This window comes from Halichoeres trimaculatus, unplaced genomic scaffold (assembly GCF_033239565.1).
Source record: "Halichoeres trimaculatus isolate MK-OKI-2021-1 unplaced genomic scaffold, fHalTri1.1 fHalTri1_scaffold_21, whole genome shotgun sequence".
Classification (NCBI taxonomy): Eukaryota; Metazoa; Chordata; class Actinopteri; order Labriformes; family Labridae; genus Halichoeres; species Halichoeres trimaculatus.
The window spans coordinates 9,888,582-9,906,449 of NW_027437199.1; the positions used below are offsets into that span (position 1 = coordinate 9,888,582).

General features: G+C 40.9%; 1 protein-coding gene across 4 annotated transcripts in view; it reads left to right on the forward strand.

The window, feature by feature from the left end:
• The window catches only part of anks1b (ankyrin repeat and sterile alpha motif domain containing 1B), a 276,356-nt gene that overhangs the window by 203,396 nt on the left and 55,092 nt on the right, over positions 1 to 17,868 (forward strand). For all 4 annotated transcript variants that reach the window (XM_074698643.1, XM_074698642.1, XM_074698641.1 and 1 more), the window contains 4 exons: positions 669 to 738; positions 3,359 to 3,465; positions 15,313 to 15,411; positions 16,923 to 17,075. In XM_074698643.1, coding sequence (XP_074554744.1) covers positions 669 to 738; positions 3,359 to 3,465; positions 15,313 to 15,411; positions 16,923 to 17,075 — 429 coding nt within the window. The remainder of the gene's footprint in view (positions 1 to 668; positions 739 to 3,358; positions 3,466 to 15,312; positions 15,412 to 16,922; positions 17,076 to 17,868) is intronic.

Below are 17,868 nucleotides of genomic sequence, written 5' to 3' on the forward strand. Positions count from 1 at the left end.
TTGAAATGGAGTCGAGTTTCTATGCTTGCTATTTTTGCTTTGGCTCTCTCTATGCTGATGCTGACCATCATTTGTACCTACTTAGCATTTTAGGTAAGTGTAGCCTCAGTTTTATTCTGTATTTCATTGACCTACAGTCACTCTTCAACCTCAAGGTTCCATTTACTAAATTCATATAAAGATGTGCTCAGTTTGCAGTGACATTCAGTATTGCCTAAAATCAGGGTCGACTTGTAAACACAGCTTGCCTTTCTGACACCAGTCTCAACCAGCCCACAGCCAGGCCAGATTCCAGTAACCTGCAGTGAGCCAGCGGCCCTGACAGGTGAATGGATGTGCAAGTTTCAAAGGTCAGCGGTTAGAAGCAGGTCTGGGGTCAGTGATCATGGATCTACAGCCAGCAGCCTGACACTAATGAAGCCGCTGCAGTCCCCCTCTTCCGTTGTCTCCCCTCTGTTCTCACACGAACGTTTCTTCTTCACCCCTCTGCTCCTCCTTGCTTCGATTCACTGGGGAGAGACTGACATTCAGGGCGCTGGCTGCAGTAATGATTATGTTAGGTGACACTTGAATCCAGAAATAGGGGTTAGCCTTATTACGGGGAAATGACTTTAACTTGTTCTTGCTGTACATCTCTGTAACTCTGCTTCTGTCTTTTTCTCTCTCAGATCGACAAGATTATGAGCTCCATCGGGGCAGGAATAGGGAGTGGGCTGGACATCAAGGATGAAACCAAAGGTAAATAAACAATCTGTATGTCTGAAAGGTGAAGTAATTATGACCCCAAACTTGGTTTTGGGTTTTAGCTGCAATTGGTAAAGGATAACATGACACTCAAGTCTATGAAACCACTGCTGACATCCAGGAACAATGTGACGATGTGTGGAAGGGAACTGCTCATTTCATGGTAACCCCTAATCTAGAAACTTATTTTTACATTACTAAAACCTAAATTTAGCACAGATATGTTTTTTCTGTTTTTGGATTGGCCTTTTTGTGTATTCCTATGGCACAGTCTTCATTGCCACTATTTTGGGGTCGTAGGCAGGAAAGTTTGGAAATCCCTGATCTAAATTAGGAGAGTTGGAAGCACTCAGAGAGTGCAGACCTCCGCCAAGCATATTGTGATTTTCATGCAACACATAAGTCTTACTTTAATGTTATACTCCCTTTCAGATGACTGTCTGCTACAATTTGGTGTTAGTTGCAGGTTTGTACCAAGAAGCAACATCTCGTTAGTAAAAAATGAAGCCTATGCAGACGTGCTAAAAGTTGCTATTCATTGAGAATACGCTTGAGGCTGACTGCAGAAAGATGTACACACCCAGCCAAAAAATGGCATCAAAAAGCATATTTACAGCCCTGGTTCAAAATAGGGCTTGCGTCTTAAGTGCTGATTTCGCTATCAGTTTTTCTAACTCGGCGGTGAAGAAGTTATTAAGATTGTTTGATTTTCAAATTAGAGGCACAGCTCAGGTCACGTGACTGGCGAGTGCCCTGTAGCTGTTCGAACAAAAACTCAAAGCTTCATTTCGCTGTTTCAGGAACTGACGGGTGACGTTGCAGAGGCTGCGTCCATGTTTTATACAGTCTATGGTTTGGTACAATAATTTATTACCTGACAGTGATGAAAACTATGATTACCCAGTACATATTTCATATTCTGGATCTAAGTATCCAGAATATTGCCAGGATCTGGATCGTACTTTTACATCTGTCAGAAATTATGGTGACCTTGTCTTGTATAGTTTTGCAAAGCAATCCTACCATTTATGGTGGAGTTATATCCACATATGGTGAAAACGACACTATCTCACAATGATAAAGAACCCTTTAAAAAGAATTCTGGGTCAGGATGGTGATCCAGATCACCTCCAAAATTTAATTACTTCTTCCTTATCCCATTTTGAACATTTCCTGAAAATTTCATCAAGATCTGTTTGTTACTTTTTGAGTTATGTTGTTCACAGACAAACAGACAAACTCTCCCAAAAAACATCACCTCCTTGGCGGAGGTAACAACCTCTGCAGATACCGCCACTAAATGATGGCCAGAACTACAAAAATTTAGAACCAATTTATCATGAACTAGTCTTTATTGTGTCTGAGGGCATGACGTTTCTTTTTTTAGACTTCCCTGTGTGCATCAAATGCCTGCTTTTGCCATTTTTCTCACACCTGCGTATCTTTGAATCCCTCAATACTTTACTGCATGCAACTCCCCCATCCTCCACCTTCTGATCTCCTCCCCTCTTCCCTCCTCCCCTCTTAGAAGCAAAGCCTCTGCTACCCAGAGAGAAATCCTGTTTGTGCCAAAGATGCCCCACCACTATCAACACACACTACGCTTTGTATAGCTGTGGTTGCATACATACACTAAGCTGTGTGTGTGTATGTGTGTGTGTGTGTGTGTGTGAGCGAGCTTGTGAGTGTGAGTGGGAGGGAGCTGAGCTTCTTGCAGACAAAGAAGCTGATGCTGTTTGTGATGGCTATTATCAGCAGAGCGAGCCAGATATATGTAGAGAGAGCAGGGTGACGATCGACTCCCTGACAGAAGACGGAGACGGCAGATAGACAGAGCAGAGAGAGAGCAAAAGAGGGAGTGAGGCAGGGAGAGGGTGAGGGAATGAGGGAGGAAAGCAGCGCTCAGAGAAAGGAGAGAAGGAGAGAGGGAGAGGAGGCTGCAGGAGCATACAGATGAGAGTGGGAGTACTTGATAAAGAGAAATCTACAGCACAGGCAGCTCTCTCTCTCTCTCTCTCTCTCTCTCTCTGACACACACACACACACACACACACACACACACACACACACTGGCAAACACACACGCTCGCAAGAGAGCAGCCAAGCGAGCGCAACAGCTGAAAAAGAAAGCGGCTGCTTTGCTGCGCGCAACAAACACACAGCTGCTTTTTGCTTGCGGATCTATACCTCCAGTCTTTTCCAGCACCCATTGCTGGCAGGATTTTAACCCCAGGACAGGAGCTGTTTTCTGGATACAACTTCAGCCCTCACCCCCTTCATCCTTCTCCAGGCTGGATTCAAAGAAAGCAGCACCTGGACACCTTTGCCTTCCCTTTACCTGCTTGCACCCTTGCATGCTGATCCCCTCCATCCTCACCATGCCTTTAGCATAGCCTCCCACCTTTCCTCCTCCTTTCTTCCCCTCTACCTGCCTCCCCCCTTTCCTCTCCCCCCTTTGCCAAAAGACTCCCCAAAAGCATGGCGGGCTCCTTCGACAGCCACTTTGCCCGCAACAACATGATGTGGCAGTGCCAGCTGTCTCAGCCAGACTGCCGCTGCTACCGCGTGGACGGCTACTCCCTACTGAAGCGTTTACCCCTCCACCCCCTCATAGGTCCCCGCTGCCCTCTGCAGTCCGTGGGCCAGTGGCTTGACTCCATCGGTCTGGTCCAGTATGAGAACCACCTGCTGGCTAATGGATTTGACAACGTCCAGTTCATGGTGAGTGTTTTTGTGCATGTATTTCCTTCTTTTTTGTCTTTTCTTAGCTCTTTACTCATGCTTTAAATGAAATCTTCTCTTTCTGATCGTCCCACCTCCCACTAAGCTCTGTTGGCTCCCTGAGATGCAGCTCATCATCTCTAATCATTGTCTTTGCAGTAATTAGTGGGACCACTTCTTTTCCCTTTCACTCTGATCTCTTTAGTTTATTGGATTTCCGCCTCTTTGTATCATTTTTTTCCTCTCTTCTTCTTCCTCTCCTATCATCACTGCCTCTCCCCAGTGATGCCATGTGAGGTCCTCCTACGCACAGAAATCCTACGCCACATCTTCAGCATCAAGCTGCAGACATACATGCTCACTACTTACCAAAAGATGTAATACAGAGCTGAGCTTTTTTCACATTTTCATTTAAAGCAAGGCTCATGGGGATCAAACCACCTGTAGCCTGAGAATTAGGGAGCAACCTGTTTTATCTCTCAGTCTTTTTATCTTCAGTGACGTAGAGAGAGATTCTCCTCTGGACATTTTCACCCAGAAACTCTTTTGATGTCTGTGTGTGTGTGTTGGTTAGACTTTTATTCCATGAACTAAGGGTAAATAAAAGATAAAAGATAAGAAAAAAGAAGCGACAGAGTTGAAATGAGAGGAAATGCAGCAGAAGCAGAACGAAGGACCCAGATTGTAGAAGAGCAGAGGGATGCTAACTGGAGGAGTAAATAGCAAGTTTTAAACTGTCGCTGTTAGGTAATAATCTCCATGTGCCTTAACATCACTTTCTCAAGATCAAAGCAGACTTCATGCTTTGAGTTAACATCAAAGCATTTTAAAAACAAAGTGTTTATAAACATCCCAAGAGAAATTTGTAGAGTTCTTTCTCAGTCTCAGAGTGTATCTTCAGCCATGCTAACAGCTAGAGCCCACTGAGCCCACTCACTGCATAAAAAGTGGGATTTCTGGCAATAATCAATCCTTAGAATTTCTGAAGATTTCTAAATCCCAGAAAATTCACAGTCAGTGAAGCTTAAAGCTGTTAACTGCCAGGCATTTGTACTTCCAGTAAGACATTATTAGAAAAAAGCGCAGTTAAGTAGCAAAATTTCAAATCTTCTGCGTCTTCTTTTGTCACATTGTAGCTTTAAAAGATATTTTGAAGCTAGTTGGTCAGCGGTGTTTTAGTGTTTTTAGCGGCAGTTTTGTGTGATGTATGCTGTAAGCAAATATAGACAGTATTATATTACTTATTTGAAGTAAGCACAAAAAACAATGACTGAATGATACACGAAATTGGGTGACTTTGAAACTACAGAGGCTAATGAATGCTTGCTACAGCCTTGCTAGCAAAAATAAACGACATCATCGCACTTCAGGCTAGCCAGAAACAACAAAACAACAAAAACAACAATTTAGAACCACAAACCTAAACTGTGTTACTTTGCAACCAGGGGGCTGATGAAATCTTCATGTTTCTTTCTTTTTCTACAGCAAAATTCAAGCTAGCTAGCCTTAATGCTCCACCGTGAGCACTGTTGGCCTAGCTAACTCATCCTTCAGAGCTGGCTTTAAGCATTTTAGCATGTTTAAGGTTAAAATCTGTAAAAAAAAAAAAAAAAAAGTTTATATTAAATCCAAAGAATTATGTTACACTCTATCAATAAAGCTAGTGTCATTGTTTATTTATGCTAATCAAGCTAGCAAATAGAAAAGGTAAAACATGTTATACCAACATTGATAAAGTATATGTATCCACATTTTTTGTGTGTTATTAAGCATGCGTTTAAGTACGTGTGTGCTTCGATCCTCCACTCAGTGTGACCTGCATCTGTTCATTTGGTTTCCCTGGCAACAGAGAGGAAATCACAGAATCTCTGTCCCTCTCTTTGTGTGTTTCTGACACACGTGGTCAGAGTGACTCTGATTTTATGATTTTAAAAGAATCCTTATTCCTGTTTTATACATTAGGAAAGTATGGAATGCTGCCATTATTTGTGTCATATCTAGGTGTGTGTTTACTAGTCTACATCGAGACCTCTCTGATCTCTGCAGTCGCTAATTATAATTTTCCACATTAAGCAGCTCCAGACTGTGACTAACACATCATCATGCAGACATTATCAGTCCTCTTTCTTTCTCTTTACTTTCCTTTCTGGCCATTTACTTGAATAAATCTTTGCTGGCATGATTTCCTGGTTGAAAAATAAATACTTGAATAACTTACATAATCAAAAACTGTTATTTCATCAAATGAATTAAATGAAGTGAAGCAGCTTAATGGAGAAAATATGAAATAACTAAGGAAATGAAGCAGACTGATTTCTTTAAGTATCTCTTGTTTCATGTAAAGGCTATTTGTAGGCACGTGTATTCTTTGACATCATTCTCTACAGTGAATGGTGGAAGTAGTGGTGTTGGCATTAAGCTCTGATGGATTTTGGTTGGTAATTACATCAAAGGTGTATTTTTGAGCAATAAAGTTAGCCTACCTAAAGTGGCTCTGTACCGAGTCCTATGAGGGATAGTAGAAAAACTTACTAAGTCTGATGATGTCCTCCCTATAAGTACTCTTTGACCAGTTTCCATACTTCAAGGGGTGTTGTTCTTAGCTAACTGTATGTGTTATCACCTGCTCCAGTCACAAGACTTACTTTCACCTTAAAAAAAGATGAAACTCCACTCATGTTTGCAACCTTAATAAGTGCTGTATTACAATGACCAGTTTGTGTTGAAGCTAGCAAGTATTTAATAACTGCTGCCAGTTCAGTTCAGGTTGTCGCTCTAACTGCTGCCAATTCTTCCGCTGCATACCTGTGATCCACTTCTTCTAGTTGTACCCAGGCTATATTAGCCTTGCCTTGCTCATGAGCTCACTCAGCTGCGAAACAGAGGATAATGATGGTTAAATTTGTTGGTTAAAGGTTAGTTATGATTAGCAGAGCTAGCACCACTAGTTTTCAGTTCTCCTTGTAAGCTTCTGTTATTGTAAGCATTGATTGAGTATGATGTCTTGGCTTTACTTGAAAGAACTTCATCCACAGATTTTAGTTGACAACGCTGCCAAAGCACCCCAAATTCATGTTAACACCTGAGAAGTAGCGTGCTATAGCAGTGTCCCACATAGTGGTGGGAGGCTGCACTACAACTTAGGTGCAACGTTATATCAAAGTTTGTTTTTTGACTTTTAAGCACCTCCTTACTTTGAGGACAGGACTACTAATAAAGAAGGGAACCGAAAGAAAGTAGCACAACATGTGGCCTAAACCAAACTTTGGCTGTCCTCTTGCAGGACTGGAGCATTCATGGGGCGACTTTATAAACAAAATTTGACCAGTATTTATGACCGGAAAAAAAAAAATCAATTAATCTGTGAAAATGTCTGTTAACTTAAGTGCAAACTAGGAAGAATCAAGACAGTTCATAGTAGGGACAACTGAAACATATCCCTATCAACCTAAGATAATCAATCCAAAAAAACGACCTTAAGCCCTTTTAGTTATATTTTTGTTATATTACAAGCACAAAATTTGCTGAGCTACAGCATAATTGTGAATTAATTCTAGACGAAGATTTTCTACGTGTTTACATTGGGTCACATCTGTTTCCCTACAGGGAGTGTGTGATTCAGCGGAGGTAGGAGTCAGTGAAGCATCTGTCTGAGAGTCCAGGCAATTGTTACTGCCATACACAGGCTGTTCACACTAGTGATGTTTACTGAGTTTAAAATGTCTTCTTCCCATTCGTCATGTCCCTGTGTGAACCCTCGTTTACCAGTCCTTCCTTTCACAGTGATACACAGTGATTCACACACGCCATCATATCGGCATGACAACATATCCTGCTCTCATTTGCACTTTGTTTATAGTCGCTAACACTTTCTGGCAGCGCATCTGAGAAGTTTGGGGATTCTCTCCAGCCCCCCTGTGTCGTAAAATGTTATTCAGTCGCTTATCCGTCTCCTTTGTAATGCCTCTGGATACAATTAATATTGAAAAAAGCTAGAGTTAAAAAGCCTCACAAACATCAGTGTGACTTCAAAGTCCCTTTAGTGACTGAGCTCCTCTCTTTGGGTCTTTTTTTCTATTTAAAGTTTCTCTGGTGTTTGTAACCTTTTTTCCTTCTCCGTGAAAATCAGACACAGTTAAAGTTCTGCGACCTTGGAAAAAAATCACAAATTGATATAAATGCAGCTGGGGCGCAGGCAACAGGGATTAGATCTGTGTTTGCAGCGCTTGGTTTGATTGTTGGCGGTGGATTCAAGGAGAAGCTTGGGTCAGATTCATTTCAGAAGCACTCAGTACAGGAAAATCTACTTAAATGGCTGGAGTCAACCTGAAACGAGTCAGAGCACTGAGGAATATAAGCTTCTTTTTTTTTCACTTCAAGGCCGGTTCAAGTTTGTCCAGAGGAGAGATTAGTTTGCAAATGAATTTGACCTGGAGTCAGATCAGAGTACAGCTCCATGTTCTTTGAGGAATGTATGCAGTCAGCACTTATAAACATGTACTAGTTCAACAGACCATTTACCATTAATGGGGGTCATCGGAGGGGGTGTGTCCACTCACCTCAAGCAGCCAGTGGAGGACAAGTGCGGCTTGATTGATGGTCGAATTGCCAAGTGGCAGAATGGTTTATGGTGTCTGATATGAAGGACATTTTCTAATGCGCCTTTTTTAATGACTGTTCATTCATGCACATGAGTTAAAGAGAAACAGCCATAGAAAAAGACTGCAACATAATAAAGAAATTAGAGCTAGTGTTAGCTTTCTTGATATTCTATTTAGCTAGATTAATAAACCAACAATAATGTGAATACACACAGAGTAACCTAAGGATTCAATTCCAGCACCTTGAATCCATCTATTACCTCTGTTCATCAGCTCTATTTCTGTTCCTTTTTGTACGAGTAGGATGCACTGAGTTCATCAGAGCTGCCTGTTGCTGTTGGAAACAACGCCAGTGAGAGCAGCCTAATGAGCTCGATGGCTCTGTAGAGTTTAAGTGAACACAGTTGGATGATAAATATCTGAGCTGAGACCCTTGTACCTAAATAGAAAAATGTGTTATTGCAGATTTGGAAAGCAAGTTCAAACCTTTTTTCTATTTCTGATTGCAATTCAGGCAAATTAGAGTATGTTGACCTTTGATTCACTACTTAAGAGCTCACAAGTGCTCCAATTTCCTTAACAGGTCGTCACTAAGTTTGCCTTCCTTATGATTAAAGATAGCAAGTTTGCTTGTTGGAGTTTTTCTCCTAAAATACACAATAAACTAGATGCATCTGTGCTCCATCACTAGGGATGGGTACCAAATTTGGCACCTTTATAGGTACCAAACAAATTCTGTTTGAAGCACCAGGTATCAATTCATGTAAAATCAATAGGTACCATGTTTAGGTACCTAAATGCATCCTTGTGACTGTGAAGGAGTGGAAGAGTAGGTGGTTTTCCACGCTGGACATGACCAAAGCATTGCAAGGTTATTTATTAAAGAATAAATGTTATATTGAAAAAAATATATACTTGTTTTATTGTTATATGAATTAATATTTTTTTACCACATCAACACAAAAAAGTACCAAAAATTGGTACCATTGAGTACCGGTACTGATCGCCAAGTACCGGGCATTGGTGCCATATCGTTTCAAATGTGGAAGGTACGCATCCCTATCCTTCTCAGTATCAGACCAGACAGGTATCTAGATCAGATACACAAGACTTTTAACTCTTCTGGATGCTGGAGCTACAATGCATCAATTTGTACAGAGCAAGTAGAGTGGGACAGGAAGTCAGCAATCGATATAAACATACCAGGTGGCTTTCAAAATAAAACAAACCATGATCATGAACCAGATCATTAGTAATAAACCAGCATAATGAGTACAGCCCAGCCAGAAGTCAACAGATTTGAGGTTTTACAGCCAAACCTGAATAAGGAGAGGGCATGTTGATAGCAAGAAAGCAATCAAAACTGAACGAAATGGGTAACGATCCGTTGTATTCCCCACGTAAACCTGTGAAAACTCGAAGGAGTAGAATCAATGAGGACAGAGCCATGAGGTGCAAGGTAAAACAAATATGGCATAAGAGTTGATTTGACAGGGTCCAATCAGGAATGAGTGAAAAGCCATGTTATATGGATGTAGTGTCTGTGACATCACCCATTTTTTTCTGATACAGAGTTTTAAAGCCCATCATCAACAGGGGCCACATTGGAAATGATTAACTCAACCTAGCTTCGTTCAAGTTGGAATAAGGTAAAGATGCAGGTCTTTAGTCTCTGTGCAGTAAGCTGCAGGGTGCCCACGTCAGTTAAGCCAGCCATGCCCTTATATGGGCAAAACTCAAAAGTTTAACAACTTTGAAGATAATGAGTTATAAAAAATTCAAACCCCATACTCAGATCCAGGCTGTGAATACTTTTTATTGATGCTTTTAATCAGCTTTTTGGCTTGGCTTATGGTTTTGAGTTTTAAGCAGCCAGCCTCGAGTGGACAGTTCAGGAACTGCACATTTTAGCTCTGTAGCAAGTCCCATTTTCTATTTTTTTTCTTCTTTTTTCTACTTGGTTCATGCATGTTCAGAATCACAAAGCTGTGAATCTCTATCATTTTTATGGGACTAGTGTGGGGCAAAGAGCTCATTCACCTTGGTTAGTCCTCTGACAGCGTCAGGCTGTCTGTTAACAATCATCATTATCATTCAGCATGCACGTTGCGTGCCAAGAAGTGTGACCAGAATAAAGACGTTGGAGTACTCATATTTATTCTTTGTAGACACACAAATACTGATGTGAAAGCTGAAAGAATAGGTGTGTGAAGCAGAGTTATCGTGATCCTTTTTATTTGATTTCATGCAGCAAACTGACTCGAAATAAAGCCAGAGGCTAGTTCATGAAGACAAAGGTGGAGCAGAGTTTGGCGGTACATGGAATTACAGAAATAAAGTGGGGCACAGCACCAGTTAGATAACAGAAATGAAGAGATAAAGCTTGATGTCTTGTGGCGGGGAGCGAAGAAACTGGAGGTGATAAGAGCTGCTGCTAGGCTGGGGAAATTAATTTGACCCAACTGTTCCTCAGACGGAGAAAACAACAACATTTGAAATGAAATATTGTCAGTATCCATATTTTTTTTTGAAAGCAAAACCTTTAATCTGCCTCATAACGGAATTTATTATTCAGCAGGAGAGATTCCTTTGAATATTACCCTGCTTTCAAGTTGTAAACCTGCTTCATTGTCTTCTCCACATATGCTCAAAAAAGATAAATGCAACTCCAAGAATCCTGTGAAGAAATTGAAAGAATTGCAAGGGAACTCGAAGTGCAGGCGAGGACAGAGAAAGGATGAATGAGAAGTGATACGAGAACGACGTCTCTGATTGCAGAGCAATGTGAGAAAGGCAAAGAAAAGAGAGAAAAAGAGGCGAGGAATGAATAGAAGCTTGGAAAAAAAAACAGAACAGAGAGATAATAGGCTAGGAATGATTGGTAGTACTCGCCTGAGCTTGTTGGCCGTGATAATGGCCTTCAATTTCATTTCTGAATATAAATTTTTGTTCCTTCTCTGGTCTTGCCCCAGCCCCTGTTTCTCTGCCTGAATTTTAATTCCCTGCACTCAGAGTGTTTCCGACCCACTGTGGTGACGTTTGAAGAGCTGTGGTCCAGTTATCTCACGCTAACCACAGGACACGGGAATATGTGGCTGCTGAACTCCTTCCCTTACCACAAAATAGATTCTCAGTGTTTGTATAAGTGCTGCATCCTACTTATTTAGACATAAATCATCCTTTCTTTGACTCAAAATGATATTATGCCTTCTATCATACATAATAAATAACCTATCAGGTATCAGGAAGGAAATCTAAGCCTCAAATGCAGAGTCATTCATCACAAACTGAGTAGAATCGAGGTGTCCGAGTGATAATTTCACCCTGATCCATCATATGCATCAACAGATGGCAGATGTGGGACAAACATAATGTTAGGACAGAAAAGGAAACAAGATGAGGCAGATTTGGAGAACGTGAAGGAACTCTATCTTCTCTGTCAGGATCCCAACAGGGAGCAATTAGTCATGCCTCCGAGTCCCCCCTCTGTCTACTCCACGAGTCATTACTCGGCTGTGGAGCTGTACCCTGCTAACTCTGAGCTCTATTAATCAGCCTGGGAGCTGATCTATGAACCGCACTCCTCTCAGATAGACACTGGTCGGTGTTCAGGTTGGAAAATGAGGAAGGAATGAGTTTAGCCACAGGATGAGTCCAATCAGCTGCTGCCTCTAGTTTCAGAGTCAGTGCAGGGACACTCTAATAGAGCCCCCGAGACAAAGTTCTACTGACAAGCCTGCAGCTACATCACTCTGTTTTTTAAGTGGACTTTTTATCCAAAGCATGGTGACATTTTAAACTTTCATGCTTCTTTGGGGATTTGAGCCCAAAAAATCAGACAGAACTGGCCACAACCGGCTGTGATGGCTCAAGAGTTGAAGAGATGTATGGCCAGAGAGGCTGAAATGTGACATGAATTCACTTTAGGAGAGGCAAAGCAGCAGCGCTTGGAGGGAAAACTCTACGAAAATTGAAACTCTCTGCCTAAAACTGAGCGGCAGGAAAAGTGTCGGACAAGGTGAGTGAAAAAGTGTAATGAATGGAAAAAAGGCATAAAGGATAGCAAAAGATGTATTTTGAGAGTAAGATATGAAACTTTCAGAGGAAAGCCGACCTAGATTGTATGATAAATGGATAAAGCCTGTGTGGCGCCATCTTTGTTTTTCCAAAGTGAAGTATCAAAGCCGATTGTTAGAAGTCATCATATTGGAAATGCTGACTCTTAGATGACCTAGCATGAGGCAAAGAAGGGAAATTGACTTGGGCTTCAGCCTCTTCACTGACATCTGCAGCATCATGCCTGTTAGTAAAACTAGCTGTGACCCTGCTAAAGCAAAATTCATAGCGTTGACATCTTTAAAACGTCTGAGTTATAAAAAAGTTAAAGCCCATGTATATTTGTGCTGATAGAAGAATTGAGCTATTCAGATCAAAATCATATTTTGTTCCAAACCGCAAATCTGTTTTTTAAAATTATTTTATTTGGTTTTGTTTCCTATTTTTTCCGCAAAGATTGGCTGGGTGTATTAACAGTTTACAGTTTCTCATGTGGACACTTGAGGAACTGTAGTTTTTTAGCATTTTCCCAGTGCAGTTAATTCAAATGACTTCTAAAGTTTTTCACATGAATTTGAAGCAAGTAGAAATTTTGTTGCTGGAAAGTACTACTTGCAAAAGATCAAAACAGGATTAGCAGAGGTGAAATGTGTTCTGTTGTCCACAGGGGGTGCCAAAGTCAACTGTACCTGCAAGCTCCTTTATGCAGAGTTTTATTTAATTGACTTAATTTTTGTTGATTTTCTTTAAGTCGTCAGATCTGATCTAAAGTTCTCTTCTGAGTTGGTTTCTGGAAGATTTTGCTGATTTTTCGGACACCTGGTGGCACTGTGTATTAGTGCCACCACTTGTAGATAAAATTGGAAATAGATTGTGATGAAATCCATAATTGGAGATTATCTAATCCATACATGTTTTATTAGTCCAAATTTAAGTACTTCAGAGTATTTTTTCTGAAATTCAACTCATTGATGCGCCATGTTTTGTTTATGTTTTGGTTTTCCAGTGCTGCCTTATTTAACCTAAAAAAAACAATCCCTTCATTTTTACCATTATCTTATCATTTCAATTTCCATTGTCTTATCGTTTTATCCAGTATCTTAGTGTCTTGTCAGGTCATGAGCACTTTGTGACCTGGGCTGGACCAAAGTCCTCTCATCAGGATGAGAGGATTGCAAACCAGGTTGATGTGCAGGAAAGGATGACAGCCAGGGGTCAACCAAGCGTCTGCTGTGACAAGGGTTTCAGCCTCTGAATTTAACGCACGTGCTTGAACTGCTAAGCTAAACCGCTACCCTGGGGTTTAAATATGTTTGATTAGTCGTGCCACTTGGCTTTGCAGATCAGGAGGCTTAAAAGTAAAGCCAAATACTCCTCTGTCCAAACTTTTCCAGGGAACTGCAGCAAAAACCACACCACATCTCCTCTATCTAGAATTAAAATGTCACAGCCTTAGAGAGAAATCTCCTCTGTCCGTCGTACAGCAGTCGACTCCTGGATGGAAGTAGAGTCGAGTCGACACCTGGTATCTACCTGCTCTTCTTCCTAGCGTCTCTGGGATGTTTATCAGCTACTACTTGGACAGAAGGGTGATGTGAATGGTACTGAGACTGCCTCCAGGCTGGTCACACAGTTCCTCTCCCGCTGCTATTTCTTCATCCCTATTTGGAGACTAACTTGCTTGACTTCACACTTCTGTCTGTATTTCTGGCTTAGTCTGCTTTTTCTTATGCACACCACATCGTGTCCCATCCCTCCATGTGCTCCATCTTTTCTTTAATTATCAGTCTGCACACACACTTTCTTATTCCAACTCCCAAGAAGGGGGGGTTGACTGATAGGTCTCTAAGGTTTCCCATTGGATTAATTAAAGACAGAACTCTGAATGATGGCCATACAGACTGCTGAGTGCGTGTACCAGAGTCTTTAACAAAGACATCTAACATGCCCTGTGTTTTTTTCTTGGTTGCTTTATTAGACAACAGATTAAAAGGTTCCCAATCATTTTATAAACATTTTTCCTATTGTTTGCTGTTTTTACAGAAAAACTGTCTTAGATGACTTATCATCTGCAAATGAGAAAATAATGGCATTCAAATTAATGCAAAGACCTGGTCAGTATTCAGCTAAATCTGCTCAGCAGAGATCAAGGCTCGAATGCACGTCCAGCGATTGCAGAAATGGGATCGTTAGGCATAATATACATCTATGGAACGCCTCATTTGGCCGTAGCATTAGCTGCATCCATTGGCCAATTATCTAGCAGCAACCATGAAAGCGAAGCAGGCGCAGAACACCATACATCCCCATAACTTTTTACTCTGGAAAAAAAAGCGATAAAAATGAAAAATGACAGATCTAAATGAATCTAAACTGGCCAACAAGTCAGGGACCAAGAGCCACAAAAATTACTGTGGTACTGCAAAGAGCTGCATAAAACGCACTTCCTCTCACACATTAAAAAAATTACATAAAATGAAAATCAAAGCATTTCCAATTTCAAAGCGAGATTTATTGTGTTTGTAAGTGTGTTTAAATTCGTACTTGGATCCCTATCAAAGACAAATTTCTATTTTACTGCAGAAGAGACAAAGTTCTATCTATCTATCTATCTATCTACCTATCTACGAGCACATGAACTACTGAGAGGAGCACAGGTAAAGAAAAGAAACTGAAACTTAAGTACCAATTTCATCACCCAAGTAGTACAATACTGGTCCCAATGTTTGCAACAATATACAATATCAGTTTATGAGTGGATCAAAGAGCCGCACACTGAAAGGCAAAGGGCCACATGCGGCTCGCAAGCCACTGGTTGGCCACCCCTAGCATATACCTTCAATGTTCCAATCTTATTTTATTGAAAATCATTAAACAGTACCCCTGAAACAAGTAAATCTGTATGTTTTAACTCAAACAACCAATAGAATGTCCTGAGTTTTAGGTCTCAGAGCAAAAATCAACAATGGCTGGCTGTCAGACCTTCCCAGAGGTATATAAGATCAGTTTCATATGTAAGGATGGGCCGATCACAGATCCCCCAAACTTAAGGAAATCAGCAACGAGTGATTGGTGCATGTCTAATTCTAACCCTAAATAAATTGAGGCCCTTTCATGTCGTGTATCTTTTGTTCAGTCTTGAAAGTTTCTGAAGAAAGTCTGACCATAGACATTTGTTCTCTTCCTGCAGGGCAGCAATGTGGTGGAGGACCAGGACCTGCTGGAGATCGGAATCCTCAACTCAGCCCACAGACAGCGCCTCCTGCAGGCTATACGGCTGCTGCCCAGGGTGAGTGCAGCTGAAACTCAATACTGTGCAGACAATAAATCAATGAAAGCCTTTTGATCAAGGTTCATCATTGTTTCAGTTACATGCAAGCTATCTGTGCAAGTCTTCCACGTTCAGCAGACTGTTTGGTTTACATGGCACACATGTACTGATCTGGTAACTGCTGCCAACCCACTTTACCAAGGATAAAACTTGCCAAATCTCCTGCTCCATCTGTGTTTCTGTGTGGTATGATACTCTCTCTGTGGGTGGTTGGATTTCCCTCTACATGTTCGGCAGAATACTCAAACAAAGCAGCGAGAAGTTAAAGGGATTCAGGAAAGTTTACACCGAGTTATAGAGCACAAGAACCAAACTACATCAAATTTTGTGACGCAAGGATCTGTTCACATCCTGTATGCTGCTCTGCATCTGCAACACTTAAACAACAACCTGACACTTCGATCTCTTCCTGAGGACAGAAAGAACCAAACAGTTTCTTTAGAAGTGTGAAAATAGATTTCAAATGAAAAGTTTAAACAAGGTCAAATGCTTTGTGAGAGTAAGATCAAAAGTGTGACTGCACCAGGAGAGTGGGTATAAAAAGGAGTCAGGATGGAAAAGCTCAGAGATAAGCAGGTTTCATTGAATCACCCAGAAAACTTTGATCTCCAGTCAGCACTCTCCTTTTCTCACGCTCCTGAAAGTTTTCCAAACACTTTAAAAAATGTTAACTTTTAACTCCTGTCTGCCCTCGCATACGCGCAAACATGTTTCACTTTGGGTGCAAGATGAGAGTTTGAGGCGCTGTAACGTCTCTAAAGCTGTTTTGACTGTCAAAATAAAAGTGAATGAATGATGAGCAACTCCAAAAGCATCCCACTGAAGACAATAACCCCCTGCTGTTAGCGTCCTCTTTTACTTTTTCACCAAAGTCAGGCTTCTTTGTACCTTTTGCATTTTAAAAAAGTGAAGTACGTGATTTAAATATTGCATGAAGTCGTAAAGTTAAGCCCTGTTTTGAACATATACTCAGTAACTGTTGCTTCCATCTCTGTTCTCCAGCATCCTGCTGAACTGGGGAGGCTTTCAACCGTGCATATGTATTAATAAATCTTTAAATTATTAATGGAGCCTGTGTTGTAACTAGGCTGCTGCAACAGAAAGGAGACAGATAATGAAGAAAGAAGCAATGCGCATGTATCAGATTTGGTGTAAATAGGATTCACACAGCTGTCATGTTATATAAGAATTAGGCTGTGACGTTGTTAGTGTTTGTACAGAGTGTACCTCAAGCATCCAGCTGCTCTTCCAGGTGAAGGAAAGTGTAGCATATGGACTGAAAAGAGCAAAACAAGTCTAATGCTTCTCACAGCGTTAGTGCATTCATCAGAATATGAAGTGAATGTCAAACTTCTTCGAACACGAGCTCGTAGAGATGTTAAGAATAGGCTCAAAGTTTCATGAAGTGCGATAAGTGAAAAGTACAGAAGATCACTTTTCTCACTCCTCTCGTTCTGTCTGTATCAAAGGTTCGACCGGTCGGCTACGATGGCAACAACCCCACTTCTGTGGCGGAGTGGCTGGAGTCGTTGGAGCTGGGCGACTACACCAAGTCTTTCCTCGTTAATGGTTACACCTCCATGGAGTTGGTCAAGAAGATCTGGGAGATTGAGCTCATCAATGTGAGTTTTACAGCTATCTATCCAGCTATTTACTTCCTGCAGTTGTGTGAACATATCCCTGTACTTGCTGAGCCCATTGCCGTCAAATCTCATGAAAAGACCAAAGTATAATCTGCGTATGAAGAGATAAATGGTTCTCACGCTAAATCTGGTTGTCTCAAACATCTACTAACATGAGTCAAACTTAAAGCTCCTGTGAGAAACTTTTGGTGCCTCATGTGGACAAACCAACATCTCGTATATCTGTTCCTTACATGTTATAGTGTTTGTTTTGAACAAAAATTCTGCATTTTTTAACAGTCAAATGCATCATACTTAAAGAATGGCTGCTGTGGGAACTTTTGCTTGTTGCCTACCCTGACCATCAATGTTCTTACATTCAGAACAATACACTGAAAAATTTGCTCTTGTTGCTTATGGCCTGGTTTTCTTTTATAGGTCATAAAGAGGGGTCATTATTAAATTCAGACTGTTTTATAGCTAATAAAAAAATCTTTCATGGGAGCTTTAAAGCTCCTGTTGTAATTTTTGTAAAATTTACTAAAATCATATAAATCCCCAGCTGAAAATAACCCCCAAGCTAAACATTAACTACATTATCTAACATCTTGAGGAGAATGCTCAGCGTAATTGAAGTCAAAACTTCTTTTGCACTTCTTTTGAAAGGGAACATTTCAGTGCTGCTCCTTTAATTAACTTTAATTTTAAAAAATAGCTTTGATTTCATAATTTAAAGATGCTTTAATTTACATCTTGGGGTGAGCATCAACATCTGTTTTTCAATGTTTGATCA